Here is a 15,779-nt window from a genome sequence, read left to right on the forward strand (position 1 = left end):
TTCATTCTTCTCCCTAATGGTAAATGGTAGCCGGAACAAAGGGAACATGGAAAACATATCCGTCGCCCTTCGATGCGTAAAGGATGGGAAGCCACATGACTCGATCAAAATGCCTCATCCAGAAAAGTTGGATGCAGCGGACATCATGAAAGTGATTCTAGATACTTTATGCAATGCGAACGTTGACAGATCTCAAATTATTTTGCAATGCTATTATGGAGCAAGTTCCATGAGTGGGAATAAAGGGGGCATTCAGCGGCTCATCCAAAAGGAATTGCGGCGATTTGTTCATCGTTTCAACCATCATGTTTTTAACCAGCATCTACATCTAGTTGTGGTTGACATGGTCAGCACAGAACCAGCCATGTCCCAATTATTCATTTAATGTGGCATCATATTCAACTTTTTCTGCCAGCTCAAGGTGCGTGCCTTGTATGGGTACAAATGTTAATAGAGTGCTCGACACTCATTGGATGGGATTTTAGATACTGTGAGTGTTTTTGTGAACAATTTTGGAAATGATGTATTAGACAACAAGTCAAGATTGTGATTGCGATATCTTCACGACTGCTGCTGGACTACAAGTGCTACTACATGATGAGTTTCAGGTACAGAGCAAAACGAAACAGATTCTTGGCATGCTCACTCCGATGGATAAGTGCCGACAAACCAGGGAGAACAATTTACAACAAGCACTTACTTTGGTAGATCCAGTACTGTCAAAGATGGCTTGAACTCACTGAGATGCAATGAGGCTCATGAAGGAAACTTGGCGACTCCAACTTCGCTTATATCTGACGGAGTCGATAACGATGTGCTGGCTCAGCCCCGTTGTGGTTGGATCGTTTACTGTAAACTTGGTGATTCGCTGGTGTTGATTTCTAGTGGAGGTGCCGGAGTGGACCAAGACGAGTCACACGACCCAAAGGCATGCATGACACTTGTGTTTTTTGAGATAATAGACACAACCACGTCAGATATTGAGGCAAGTTTCGTTCAGAACCAGCCAACTGGCTGTATAGTACAAGGCTGTCCAAAGTCTTTCATTAAAGTCTCCAATATTCCTGAGCGTTGAAACCCTGCAACCTCTGTCGAGGCTTGGTATCACTATTCCCACTCGAGAGGTGCTTCCTGTCGTTAAGACATTTATAAGTTGCAACCTGACCTCTGGATCGGAATCGGATGCCGATATCCTGGAAGTGCTACATTCACAGAGGGTGGTGTTCCCGAGACATACGCTCTCACTGCAGCAATTTCCACACTCACCAGCAGCACGGCAGTGTGTGAATCCAGCTTCTCATCAATGACCAGGATCGACAGACCACAGCGACGGTCCATGACTACTCCATGCCAGACTAACTTGGACCTCTTGGCCTTCAAGAGAAGGTGCACTGCAGCATTAGATATGGAGAATTTTGCAAAAAGTGTTCGTGCAGAAGCACCATTGTCTCCAATTGTTTTGGTGCATATATCATATGGATATAATAAATATTTTACAGAAAATACACACTCCCTCTTGAATTTCATCTCTCTCTGGATGCGCCGGCTTTGGACAGGCCTGCTCGCCCATGTGAGAAACTATTTATATTTATTCACCAATAGTTTATAACGTGCCTTTCTAACCATTAATTTCAATCTGCAGAATTAATGAGTTATGCAACACCGACGTGTCCACCGCATCCATTCGTACCTGGAGCAATTTTGACACGACAACCGATGGGATTGTCTGCTTCACACGTTCGGCCAAATTGCGTGGAATTATTGTCTGCTGCACGTACGCCCTGCCTAATTGTGTGGTTAAGGTTGCCATGGAACTTGCTTCACTTTTCTCCCTGTTGCTATGGTGTTTATTTAGCTTATACCTGAGCAACGCCTTTGTTTGACAGGACTGTACTGTTGACATTATCCCCCATTGGTGCAATTATCAACGTTGATTCGAAGCAAAGCATGTGATCATTGATGGTGTGTGTGTGTGTGTGTGTGTGTGTGTGTGTGTGTGTGTGTGTGTGTGTGTGTGTGTGTGTGTACAAACGAGTGCACATCCTAGAGAGGTACACATACTCATCTCTAAGCTGTCTTGCCTGGGTTTGAATTTTGACCCAGCTATAAACTGTCACCCAAATGTTTCGCAGACAGGGAAAGACATCCATGTGTGTGCCATCCATTTGAAGGACGTTAAGCCGGAGGATCTGTCTGCCTCCAGTTTAACGTACTTTATTGGTGGATGATTAAAGGTCATTGGTGTATGTTAACAATCCCAACATGTCTTTGGGGAAGAATAGGTGAGGTGTTGCCAGAAACCTGAACAACAAATTCCAGCCATAAATGTGGGTTGCAACTTTTCTCATCTTCTCAAATATCCCTCGACACCAACTTTCCAGATCGAGAGTGTGGTTTCTGTCTGGGCAGCATTTTCTGCAATACCAACAAATTCACATTTCCAGGTTATTTGCACGTCACATATGGGCGGCTGTCTGTGGCTATGAAGGGCAACGATAATGACGATCAAGAGGACATAATTATAGATTGAAAAGTAAAACTTTGGCGTTTCTTGAACTATTGTATCTCGCTCTGAGAACATTTTGAACGTCACAAATTATCTGGATGAACCCACTGCACAGAAAGGATAAAAACTATGACCCAGCTGCTACTTGCACCACTTTCGGCCCAAATAAACTCGCCTCAGCTTCAACGGCACTCGGTAGAGCACATACCTTCGCCAGGCTGAACAGTTTACGTTTTGTATTCCATTGATAGGCTGGATCCGCATCCTGATCTTCACCAAAATCTAATCATTTTGAGATATTGTACTCATACACAAACAAGCAGATAGACAGACAGACAAACAGGGGGTGAAAACATAACCTCTGCCTTCAGTGGCAGAGGTAATAAAGTGGAAAACAGTAAAGATGGCCCTGTTATTGATTCAATTTCATGAATTGTACTATTTAGAGCCAAAACCCACAAGTGCAGCCAAGCTTCTAAAAGTTTAAAAAAAAAAAAAAAAAAAAAAAAAAAAAGTCTTTAAATATTTCACTGGCATGTGCTGATACCTGAGACAAATTCCAAATACTTGTCTTAAATACCACTTGGAAGGCATCTTCTGAATTCTGTAAGAGAGGATGAATGAAGCACACATCGACTGCAGGGGAAATTTAGAGATATTGAGACACGGGAAAATCCCCTCCAGATGCTATCCTTGGCCAATCCTATTAAGTAATGAGAGAGTTCATCGAAAACAATACCCCGTGCAGTGTTGAAATATCTACTTCAATTTTAATAAAATAATGATTTTTAAAAATCACAAAAAAAAAAATATCCAAAAGTTTAGTTTTATACTCCACATGAGAGAACATGTCCAAATACTGCAAAACTGGAGGTTCTTGGAAGTATTATGAAGGCAATTTGTGTTCTCCAGTGTTCAAGTATAGATGTAATTAATTTTAAATAAAGGTCAAAAGAAGTTTAAAGTCATATAAATAAATTAATTCCGGGTTTTACCTCGTGTCGATTACGTCGCCATATCTAACGTGTTGCATTTGTTATTTCTGCCTGTTGTATGTGTCCTTTGTGACATCGTTAAAAACAATAAGTTTCCTGTTTGGAATGATTTTCAATTTTGTTTGACAGGCTCTCTGCTCGTGCGCTACTGGGACAAATTCAGAGCCAAAGGTACATGAAAACGACAAACTTGTCTTCCGACTCATGTTCCGATAACTACTCAAAATGTAACATTCAATTTAAATACGTTGTTCCTCGATCATAAACTGATAAGAGAGACAGACAAACAGAGAGAAAAAAGACAGACATGAACCAATTGCTTAACCCCACTTTTCGCTCTGCGTGCCCGGGGTAACAACACAATGGCAAAGACGAGCTCCTCGAGGTGATGTGCCAATGCACGTCAATTTCCCCTTTATTTGAAACTACGCTGGCTACGACCGTTTTCTTATTCTTGTTTATTTTACATCAACATTCCACCCTTACCTTTGATACCAAATGTTGATCTTAGAATCCCAACCACTAGCCCAAAAATAATAAATTACACATTCAATGTACTTGCATTCACCTTTATGAATACCACCGTGTCACATGGTGTTCCACATCAGTACGTAGGTCTACATACGCGGTGGTGAACATCACTCACTTCACGTCAGGTAAGCAGGAATATGCAAGTGATGAGGAACATTAGTGTAGAGGCGAGCTCCTTTTCCAGAAAGGGAATACACTGATGAAGGTGCCCACCAAGATGGTATCTAAGATGCACTTGCACGAGAAAAAAAAAATTATCCACAAAGAAGAATAACTCTGCTTGAAAAAAAGAGGAGTACATGTTATAATTGGACATTTTACCAGAGTACATGTTACAATTGCCGAAAACATCGTAGGAAACCGCAGACGTGAAAGGGTCATGGAAATTACGGAAATGTTCATCAATGGACAAGATAACAATAATTCTAATGTGTATCAACATGGTGAAACAAGAGTTGTCCAAATTGTGATTCGACCACCTGCACAGAGAGTTTGTACATTTTCTGCTTATTCTTCTGTATAATTGTTTTCCACTTCACATTTCCGCTTCACAAACAAACATTCATTGTTTTCTATCTTTCTGCAGATGGTTGTCCTCATGGATCCCGTCAACGATCCGAATAACATCCTTCGTGCCAACCGCTCAAGAGAGAAGATGTACATGTTTGACGTGGCATTTGATTCCAAAGCGACGCAGGTGAGCGACAAGTATGTCACAAGGGACGAGAGACCTCCACAGGGCGTGACCATGGACCACTACCTCTCCAATAGGGCCACTTTGTAATGGTCATGGATTTTGAACGAGTTTTTTTTTTTCTGAGTTCCTCGCAATAGCGTATTCTTGACGGCACCATTTTCGGATCAAGTTACATCATCATCAAGATTTATTTTAAACGTCCATTCCAACTCCTCATTGTGAATATTTTATTGTTGGTATTAATAATTTTCATGTTCACTCAAGTGCACAACATTCTACCCCCAGCTCATTGCTCTTCGTGCAATTGTGCTAAAATGCCCTGGTTGTGAATTGGCTCTCATCTCCTGGGCTGTGATCTAATCTCTTCATTGGGCCTACAATACGAAAAATAAATAATAAATACTGGACAATCAAGATCATCATGGAAAACTCAATATTATCACCCATTTTATAAATCCACTGCACTACACTATGCTACACTTGACATTATTAACTTTCCATTAATCCAGTGGAAATACTGTGTACAGTATTTACTTTCTCTCCAATTATACATGTACTGCACAAACTATTCGACCTATGACCATGGAACTTTCAAATTAGAATTAGTTTTGTATTCTATTCAATTTTAGTGTTACAATGGAAAAACAATTATATCGTGCTTTATATTTTTGACCAAACGAAAGTGTCTTCAAATTCATCATGTTGCCGTTCCATGCCACGGTCTGCACAGGAAGACGTGTACATCTCGACCACAAAGGAACTCATTGATGGGGTTATTGCTGGGTACAACGCCACTGTATTTGCATATGGTGCCACAGGTAACAGCACTGGGACACCCCCCTCACAAAGTTAAAGAGATACCCTTCAGTTAGATCGATACTCAATTTAACACTTCTTCTCCACCCACCCACCACCTGCTTCTTACCACATCCATGATAAACCCCACAAGGAAGGACAAGCTAAGTAATTTATTCTTGGCATGAGGGGAGCTTTCTGTGATGAATATTTGAGGTCTATTGTGCATCAGGAGCAGGAAAGACCTACACGATGCTGGGAACCGACAGTGATCCTGGCATTTACGTGCGGACCCTGAACGACCTTTTCAAGGGCATTGAAGCTTCAAGTGACAGGAAGATCTACCAAGTGTCAATGTCTTACCTTGAGGTTGGTTTCAGTCATTGTGAACTATATACTGTGGTCTGACAGGATGTCCTCAAGAACACACACTCGCCTCTGAGCTGTCTCGCCTGGGTTTGAATCCCGACCCAGCTATAAAGTGTAATTCCAGTGTTTCACAGGCAGGGTGATTCATCATTGTGTGTGCCATTCCTCGGATGGACATTAATCTGAGCATCGTATCTGCCGGCTTTCCTGAGTAGATGTTAAAGATTTCACAGTGCCCTTTGTGAAGAGTAGGCGAGCCATCGCCGGCACCATGACATAATTCCAAATTCCTGCTCTAACTACTGCTGGAAGGCAATGCCAAACCACCCAGTATAACACTTGCTTAGGAAGTTGCTTCAGTGGCATCGACTCTCTGCGAAGAATATGGTACATCAGAGAGGGAGAGAGAACTATATGCTGTACAAATATGGATTATAGATGTGGTGGGTATCGGGGGAGGATGACCTCGTAAAGTCGGAGTAATCTCTATTCTTCTTGCAGATATACAATGAGATGATTCGTGATCTACTCAATCCAACCATCGGATTCCTGGATCTCCGAGAAGATGCGAAGGGTGGAATCCAAATAGCTGGAATAACAGAGTTTTCAACAAGTAATGCGGATGAGGTGAGAAAAACAAGTTTTCAACAAGTAATGCAGAGGAAGTACAGTAAGGACAAAAGGCAGCTTTGAGAATTATTGTGATGAATTTTTACATACAGATTTTAGTTTTAACTTAATGAGGTGACAAAAGATCCCAAAAGAAACGGGGAGGTGGGCAGGGGGTGGTGGGGGCAGCGGAAGAAAGCTCCATGCTCAGGGCATTACCATGGACCATCATCCAAGATGGGCATTTCAACGGTTGCCATGGATTTTCACAAATTCACCTCAACACCAGTCATGGACAGTGTTTCTCTGTTGATAAACACGTTTTTATCATAAAATGTCAAAACACCAAACATGATGACAAAACTAAACGAGTGCACATCATAATGGGGGGGAAAAAAGCTTGAAGACCTTGTTCAAATGTCTTCAGGCATAAACCTTGTGCAAGCAATACACATACACCTTGACCGAAAGGCCAACATGTATGGTCTTACAGGCTGGAAAACAAGTAAAGACATAAAGAACTAGAGGGGGAGCACTCGGTAGAGTGCAAAACCTCCGCCGCAAATACTGCTGGGTCACTTAAGTGAACCTGATATCCTATTCATTGTCGGTCAAAACGGATCAGACTAGAACTGAACCACGATTGAATAAACTAAACTAGATCGACGCGCATGTAGAAATGCCCCCCCCCCAAAAAAAAAATCGAAATTTTTTTGAAAAAAAGTTGCAAAATTTTTTTTTTTCTCAAACAAATTTTTTTTTTGGGGGGGGGGGGTTGGAAATCACTTAAAACATGTAGAAATGCAAAAAAAAAAATGCAAATATTTTTAAAATATCGAAATTTTTTTGAAAAAAAAATCTAATGCCATGATCCTTGGACCATACCTAATCCCCCCACCAAGTTTCGTCGAAATTCGTCCAGGAGTTTTTTCCGTAATACTGTTCACAAACAAACAGACAGGGGTGAAAACGGTAACCTCCATCCATCTTCGATGGCGTAGGTTAAAAATAAGAGAAAAGAAAGGACAGCGGAGATGATGCTGTTTTCGAACTGTTTGCACATTATAAACATTGGAAGCGTGATCGTATGAACAAGTCGAGGATGACTTCGCAAAGGGGAAAACCTCAATAAAAATGGATCAATCAGAGGAACGATCTCCACAGGGCATGGTAATGGACCACCACCCAAAAGGGGCAGTGTGCAATGGTCAAATGAAGAAGGTGGGAGGGTGTGAGGTTGCAGGTGGGATGTGGTGGTTGTGAATTTGAAAGGTTATCTGATTCTGGATTTTCAAGATTTGTGGATTCTGGGAATTATCGAATGAAACCATTTTGTTCTCGGTTTGATTCCCCTCAAAGTCTAATTACAGATTGCCATTGTTGCCTGCAGGGTTTTTTTTTAATTTTTATTATTATTTGAAAAATTTAGATGATCTAAGGCTCCTCGTCCCACACACGTATATGAACATACAGCCAAACATACGCAACACAACACAATACTGTTAGATATGACAAACATAGCCACTGAGCTGGGGGGGGGGGAGTGCTGTCACTTCTCAGGGTACTCTGGGCATCAGGGACGTCACAACAATGGAGCCGCTTTTCTCATTGCACTCAGCGGGGCATTTCCAAAGGAGGAATATCGTCTGCATTCTCCTTCAGATGGACGTTTACAAAAGATCAAAAGGCATCTCTGGCAAAAACAAAAGTTGTCTCTCACCGAGGAAAGTAGTGGAGTTATTTATGCATCTGTCAATGTAGCTAAGAGACAACTTTGGCATCTCCTCAGATAATGCTGCTCCTGCTAAAAGGAAACCGTGAACGGACACAGGAGCCAACAGGAGCAAACAGTGCATCCTCAAGGTCGCACGCCGTGCTGCAGGTGACCGTGCGCCAAAGGAGCCGTGTACATGCTATCCATGATGAGCTGCACTTTGGACGCCTCTTTCTCATTGACCTTGCGGGTTCTGAACGCGCTGCACAGGTAGGCCACACAGTGTCTCACTGAAGTACCTGTGACTGAGTACCATTTTGCTCATCTGATTCCACTGGATATGTATCCAATAAACAGGGAGATAGGTTGTAACAATTAAACTGTACGGCAAAATGATTTCCTCTTCACTGTTGTTGTTTGTTCTCGTTTACTCTTAGACCCAAAATCGAGGTAAACGTATGATGGAGGGGGCTCACATCAATCGCTCGTTGCTGGCCTTGGGGAACTGCATTAATGCGTTGAGTGACAGAGGTGGCCGAGCTAATTACATCAACTATCGTGATAGCAAGCTCACACGTCTTCTCAAGGTGATGGCTGCTTTGTTGTTAGCTCTTATGCCTTGCAAATCAAATGATGATGGAAGCGTTGTGATGGAGGTTAAAGGTGTTTAACTGTTTTTCTAATACATTATATGAATGGTGAGACAAAATATTTGCTAATTGATTATTTCTACTTCATGTCCAATGATGAAGTCCAGTGATGAAGCTCAGGCTATGGGATCATCAGTTTCCCATCGCAAATAGGTCAGAGGTCTCTGTCTTCCACAACCTCCTTTCTGGTCTTGCACCCTTTGCTCTTTCTATGCTCCCCCCTCCCCTGAGGTGTCGTCCACCAGACGGCGGTCTCCTTGGGTTAACCTGAGGCGGTCCCTTCGGGTGGGTGCCTGGAATGTCCTATCCCTAAGAGAGGATGACCACCTGTCTCTGTTATCATCTGAGCTCAAGCGTTTGGACATCGGTATTGCAGCTCTCTCTGAGGTTCAGAGACCGGATTGCGGCGAGATAATGGTGGGTGGTTACACCTACTATTGGTCTGGTCGCTCTGATGGTTACCATACCCAAGGAGTTGCTGTTGCTGTGTCCAATAAGCTGACCCCAATGATAATTGAGGTAACACCGGTCAACGAGCGTATTATGAGACTAAGGATTCGTCACTCCTTAGGTGTCATTTCCCTGGTCTCTGTCTATGCTCTGACTGAGGTGACTGATCTCACCGTGAAGGACACATTCTATGCCACGCTCGAGTCTGTGGTTGATCGGTGCCCCAGACGAGATACACTTCTAGTCTTGGGGGATTTCAATGCATCGACTGGAACTGATAGGGATGGTTATGAGATGTGTGTTGGTCCCCATGGTTATGGAACTATGAACCAGAATAGCACTAAGTTCCTTGACTTTGCAAGAAGTCATGGACTTAGGGTGGCTGGTTCATGGTTTCAGCGCCCACAAGCTCATCGCTGGACTTGGTATTCCAACGCTGGCAGTGTGGCAAAGGAGATTGACCATGTCCTCATTGACGGTCGCTGGACGATGATTCAGAACTGCAGGGTCTACCGGAGTGCTCAGTTCCTCAATACTGACCACAGGCTTGTTGTAGCAACTCGAAAGCTGCACCTTAAATCCTGGAGAATGGTACCATCCCAGCCGAGGCTGGATCTTGGCAAGCTCAAGGATGAGAGAGTAGCTGAGGAGTTTGCGAACAGGCTGAGTGGACATTTGGGGTGTCTGGGTGCTTTGGGGGGTTCTGAAGAATTATGGATTACCTTCAAGACCACCGTCCTTGATGTTTCCGGTGGATGTCTTGGAACTCACCGCAGGGCAAAGAAGAATTTTGTCTCTCATTGACCAGAGTTGCAGGGCCAGGCTGAATAGCAGAGCTGAGCTGTTCAGGGAGCTGAGGTGTAAAACTGTACGTGCACTGAGGGTGGACAAGGAGGCCTATGTGCGAGGAATCTGTGAGGGGGTAGAGCATCACCTGTGGACAGGTGATTCTCGTCCCGCTTACAGGGGAATTCGCGCATTGCGTTCATCCAAGCCCATCCCTCGGAGCACTGCAGTGAGAGTAGAGACTGGTCGGCTCTTAACAGAGGAGTCTGAAGTGAAGGCCCGCTGGGCCGGTTACTTTGAGCGGTTGTACCAGGCTGATCCACCAGCTGTCGAGTTGGACATCAATGGTGTTACAATCCCTGTTGCTGACCCTCCAATCAATTGTGGTCCACCTTCGCTTGTGGAAACAAGGGCTGCGGTGAACTGGTTGAAACAGGGTAAAGCTCTAGGGATCTGTGGCATCCATGCTGAACTTCTCAAGGCTGGTGGAAATGCTGCACTCGTGTCGTTGCATGCAGTTTTTTACTCTGCCTGGAACACAGGCATCATCCCAACTGACTGGAAGAGGGGCCTTGTTGTCCCTCTCTGGAAAGGTAAGGGTGATCACCAAGACTGCAACAACTACCGAGGGGTGACGCTGCTCTCAATGCCGGGCAAGGTCTTTGCTCGGATAATTCTTGATAGGGTTCGCCACCATCTGCTTGAGCACCAGCATCCAGAGCAGTCAGGCTTTCCACCAAAGAGGTCAACGATTGACCGTATCCTTGCTCTTCATGTCCTCACCGAACGCAGACGAGAGTTTCGGCAGGGGCTGCTTGCAGCCTATGTTGATCTCTGTAAAGCGTTCGATTCAGTGAATCGGGATGTCCTCTGGAGGATTCTTGGTCTTCGTGGGGTGCCACCAAAACTGATCGATCTGATGTCTGAACTCTACTCTGGTACTGAAAGTGCTGTGAAGTGTGGTGGTACCATCTCTGACTTATTTCCAGTTGTTACTGGAGTTTGTCAGGGGTGTGTACTGGCCCCCACACTTTTCAGCACTTGTATGGACTGGATTCTAGGGAGGATGTCGGAAAGATCAAGCTGCGGTGCATCGTTTGGGAAAGTCAAGATCTCGGACCTTGATTTCGCAGATGGTGCAGTCATCTTTGCGGAGACTTTAGATATCCTTTTGGGGGCCCTCGAGGTGCTGAATGAGGAGTCGGAGCCGCTGGGATTACGGGTTTCTTGGGTCAAAACTAAGATCCAGGATTTCAATGACATCTTGAATGCTGCTGTCCTGTCTGTATCTGTTTGTGGTGAGGATGTTGAGGTCATGAAGAGATTCATTTACCTTGGCAGTGATATTCATGTCTCTGCTGGCTGTGAGTCAGAGGTCAATAGACATCTGGGTCGGGCCTGGGGAGTCATGGATTCACTGGATCATGGGGTGTGGCACTGCCGGTACCTGTATGGGAGGATGAAAGTCCGAGTCTTCAGGTCCTTGGTGTTTCCAGTCTTGCTCTATGGATGCGAGACTTCGACTCTGACCAAGGATCTGAGACGGAGACTTAATTCCTTTGTTACCAGGTCTCTTCGGAGAATCCTTGGCTATCGCTGGTCGGATTTTGTGTCCAACGAGCGGTTGCTGAGAGAAACTCGGATGAGATTTGTTACCTGCATGGTCCGTGAGCATCAGTTGCAGCTGTTTGGACATGTGGCTCGTTTTCCTGACCCTGATCCTGCTCACCAGATTCTCTCAGCGAGGGAGTCTCGTGAGGGGAGGAGGCCAATGGGCCGACCACGTGCCTCGTGGTTGCAGCAGGTTGACCATCATCTCAAGGAGATGGGGATGGGCCTGGCATCTGCCTGGGGGATGGCCAGATGGAAACCCCTGGATTACCGGCGGAGAGTGGACGCAGCGACGCACTGCTCTGGCAGATGCTCCCATACCTGACCTGACCTGACCCCTCCCCTTACCAGGTCTATGCAGGGTGTACGCAGTCCACCATCAACTCCCTTCTGGTGAAACTCCCAAACTACAGAATCACTGATCACCTCCACTCATTCATTCCTATCTTTTCCCACCTGTGGAATCAACTTCCACATTCTCTTCAATCTCATTCTTCTCTCCAAGTCTTCAAGACAGCTGTTCAACACAATCTCAGATCATCCCCCATCCAAAACCATGACCTTTCCAACCCCCATCAACCACCACCCCCAAGCCAACCCCCTTCCAAATTTCCAGTTTTTCCTTCCTGGGAGTTTGCTTCTGTATCCACCCTGTGTGTCCTCCACTATCAATCATTCCTCTGTTGCGTTTCCACTGATCCGTTCAGTGTTCCAACCCTTCCATGAGCCTTGACCTTATCTACAAAAAAAACTCCTCTACACGTTTCTCCATACCATTCATGCATTTTGATTATACAATCTACATTCCAGTAGTCTTGTATAGAGTAAATGTCTGATTTTTCTCATTAATATCATTAATCAATGCTAATTGGCTTCATTTTTTTCCCTTGTAATATATGGCCCTACAGGACTCTCTTGGAGGTAACAGTCGAACTGTCATGATAGCTCATATTAGTCCAGCCAGTACATCCTTTGAGGAATCGCGGAATACGCTGACTTACGCCGACCGTGCCAAGCATGTGAAGAACCGGGTACGCACATTTAGATCTCATCGGAGCTTCGTGATGTGGTCATTTTCATGACTAATCAATAAAATTCCACCGGTGAATCAGAAATATTTCAACATAAGTTTAAAAAAAATGTATTTTATTTCAGGTGAAGAAGAACCAAATGAATGTAACGTACCACATCACACAGTACACAGACATCATCGCAGACCTGCGCCGTGAGATCCACAGGCTGAGAGCGAGGTTGCAGGAGCAGAATATGGTGGAGCCACATCAAGGTGACCCGGAGTCACGGGAGAGTGTGTGTAAAGGTTTTTTGTAGTGCAAAGAGTGCAACGGTGGATTGCTGACATGATTACAGTGCAAGCGATTGCTTTTACGCAAGTCGGTCAATTCATGCCCCGTTTGGTTTCCTTTTTGTCTAATATTACTTATGACCTAGTTTGCTTTTCATTGACACCCAGGACACCTGCTGGACCCAGAGTCTTGATTTGAATTTCATGCCACATGTTTACGTGATGGAATGCTCACATCAATGTTATCAACTTTAATAGAATTCCACCAATTGTGCTTCAAAATAGGTGGACTATTTGTAAAGGGCCAAATTATGTTGATTATGCCTGATTGAATTATAAAGGCCTGGTCTTGACTCTCAATGCAATACTGTTGCGGAACCAGGGTTCGGGACTACCATGTGCGGGGGGTTCTCCAGGCTTATCTTCCCGATCTCTGGCCATGAGGCCACCGACCCCAGATAACTCCACGATCCCATGGGCTGCAGTTCTTACACAGCTGTAGCCGCTTGGCTTAGACTACTGGCTTCGCAGGGTTACTTGTCGAGGTTTCTGTGATACCTTACTGTTGGCATGGCAAGCTAACTGGAGGCCATGCCCTCAGCGCTGCACCTGGTGATCTTCTGCTGAGCGGAACAGATAGGTGCAGCACCGGCCAGTCACATGAGTCATTTAGTGCGGTATAAAACCTCTGAGGCTAACACTAAGTGCAGACTATGCTAGACCAATGAAGGAAAAGATGCAAGAAGCAGATGTATAGGAACAAACACCGAAGGTTTCTTTGCAAGTGCGAGGAAAAGCATGTGGTACATTTAAAACAGGGGTTTATTTTCAGGCATTCGTTCAGCAGCGACATTCAGTAATTTATGTGCAGCAAAAGACATACAATGTGGTCCAAAAGTAAAAAGACAAAAGAACAGAGTTTTCTCCATTCTACCAAGCTTAGGTAAGCTTACTTGGTTAATAATACAGTGGAAAATCGATATAACGCTAAGCGTTATAGCGCTTGTACTGATATAATGCTCATACACCTTGGACCCCAAAAAATACCACTATTTCATGTTTAAAGGCAAAAAAGTGAGAAAATAGAGACAAAGTTAGTCCAAAATAGTGCAAAGTGGCGAAAAAAATTCAAGCCGTCATCGCCCTGTGTTGAGTTGACATGTGGTGTGAAAATACTCACGAGCTGTCATCTTCTCGCACCTTTCCCGTATAAATGGCGAAGCTGAGATGAACAAAATCAATTCAATTCAAATCATCATAGCATCCGTATCTCCTGTAACCCACGTTCACGTTCCCTTCTAACACCATACAACACAGTACACAACGTAAGTACAGTACTGTACTGTACAAGATTAACTAATGTTCGCGTGCTCTACCGCCCACATCCTTTCGGAAGAGTTGTCAACAACTTAAATCTACGCTCCCGTTGCATCTCCTGTACCAGTTCTTCGACATCTTCATCACCTACCAGCCGAGAAATCTTCAAATTTGTTAGTTTTGTTTGCTCTGTTCAGTTCAGCGCCGCCATGCCGAAGCGGAAGTGTTATTCCAGAGAGGAGAAGCTACACATATTTAAACGGGCATCATCAGGATCATTCCACAGAAGGGTAGATAAGTGAGAAAGAAAAGAGAAAGTATGAGGCATTCGTCGACCTTTGCGCTCACCCGGCGTGGGCTGGCGAGCCCGACGCTTTCCTGCACTGGGGAAAGGGGATTGGGATAGAAGGGTTTCGCTATGCAGCTGGGTTCTTGATCCACCTCGTTCCCACCACTCAAAAGTGCACCCGTAATGAAGCCGAAAATAACCTCCAAGAAAACCTTTGAAATATCTCCTGAATTCTCTCTTGAATCCTCCTGAAGTGCTAATGGGCCAATCTCCTGACTTAACATGGGGGCAGCGTGTATCACTCCCCCCTGGTGGTGCAAGCATCCTGGAGGGTTGCGGATGGTTCCGCGGGCAACGCGATGGTTGCTGCTGACAGGGAGGAATGACAGAAAAATGTTTGCTCAAACCTGCTCTAGATGGGAGACAGCTTGGTTGGTCATGGCACTCCGAGCGAGGGTGAAGCGGCGCCCCGAGCAGGCGCGATGGTGGTGACTGTCATCAATTATGGGCGAGTGGTTGAGATGGTGGTTGGAGCGGTGTTTGGAATGGTTCCACGGTGGCAGAGCGATGGCTGAGGCTGAAGTGGATGGCGTTTGAGCAAAGCGAGACGATGGTTCTTGGTCTTGTGTGGATGTAATTGTAGTCTCGTGGTGGTTGAAATGGAGATGAAGCGGCGTAATAAAGTGAAACAGTGAGAAAACTTCATGTATGATTTTATTAGAGTGGTGTTGTAATTATTTATGTTGTCGTGAGGTTGCGGTGGTTGTAAGTGGTGGTGGTGGTGTGGTTCTAAGTGGTATGACGGCCGAGTTCTCACAAGCGATTTGAACAGGGATTTCGCGGAATATGCTAATGAGGTGGCGCATGCGGTTTGAATGGGCTTTTAAATTAAAATATAGAAAAATGGGGAGACAGTGTGGAAAAAGCTAACTAATCCCTCACAATGCATATTCCCTTTGTAGCCCATTCGACACAAGGGAAGGACTCTATCTGGAACAAGTACGAACAAAACAAATATCTCGGGAACCGCTATATGTTAGTTGCCATTACTAGGGATTGATAGTTCGCAGAACCGAAACGATATGAATGGAATTGCAGTTGCATTTTTGGAGATGTGTGGCTTGTGCTACACTGTTATGGATTACTCCTTCAAGCAA

At 44.7% G+C, this 15,779-nt stretch overlaps 1 protein-coding gene across 5 annotated transcripts in view; it reads left to right on the forward strand.

The window, feature by feature from the left end:
- Positions 1-15,779, forward strand: part of KIF19 (kinesin family member 19) — a 98,556-nt gene that overhangs the window by 25,973 nt on the left and 56,804 nt on the right. For all 5 annotated transcript variants that reach the window (XM_085892837.1, XM_085892834.1, XM_085892836.1 and 2 more), the window contains 8 exons: positions 4,619-4,729; positions 5,460-5,547; positions 5,757-5,893; positions 6,395-6,520; positions 8,292-8,486; positions 8,654-8,803; positions 12,622-12,744; positions 12,869-12,998. In XM_085892837.1, coding sequence (XP_085748963.1) covers positions 4,619-4,729; positions 5,460-5,547; positions 5,757-5,893; positions 6,395-6,520; positions 8,292-8,486; positions 8,654-8,803; positions 12,622-12,744; positions 12,869-12,998 — 1,060 coding nt within the window. The remainder of the gene's footprint in view (positions 1-4,618; positions 4,730-5,459; positions 5,548-5,756; positions 5,894-6,394; positions 6,521-8,291; positions 8,487-8,653; positions 8,804-12,621; positions 12,745-12,868; positions 12,999-15,779) is intronic.

This window comes from Eptatretus burgeri, chromosome 8 (assembly GCF_056783735.1).
Source record: "Eptatretus burgeri isolate ZD-2024b chromosome 8, Ebu_testis_v1, whole genome shotgun sequence".
Classification (NCBI taxonomy): domain Eukaryota; kingdom Metazoa; phylum Chordata; class Myxini; order Myxiniformes; family Myxinidae; genus Eptatretus; species Eptatretus burgeri.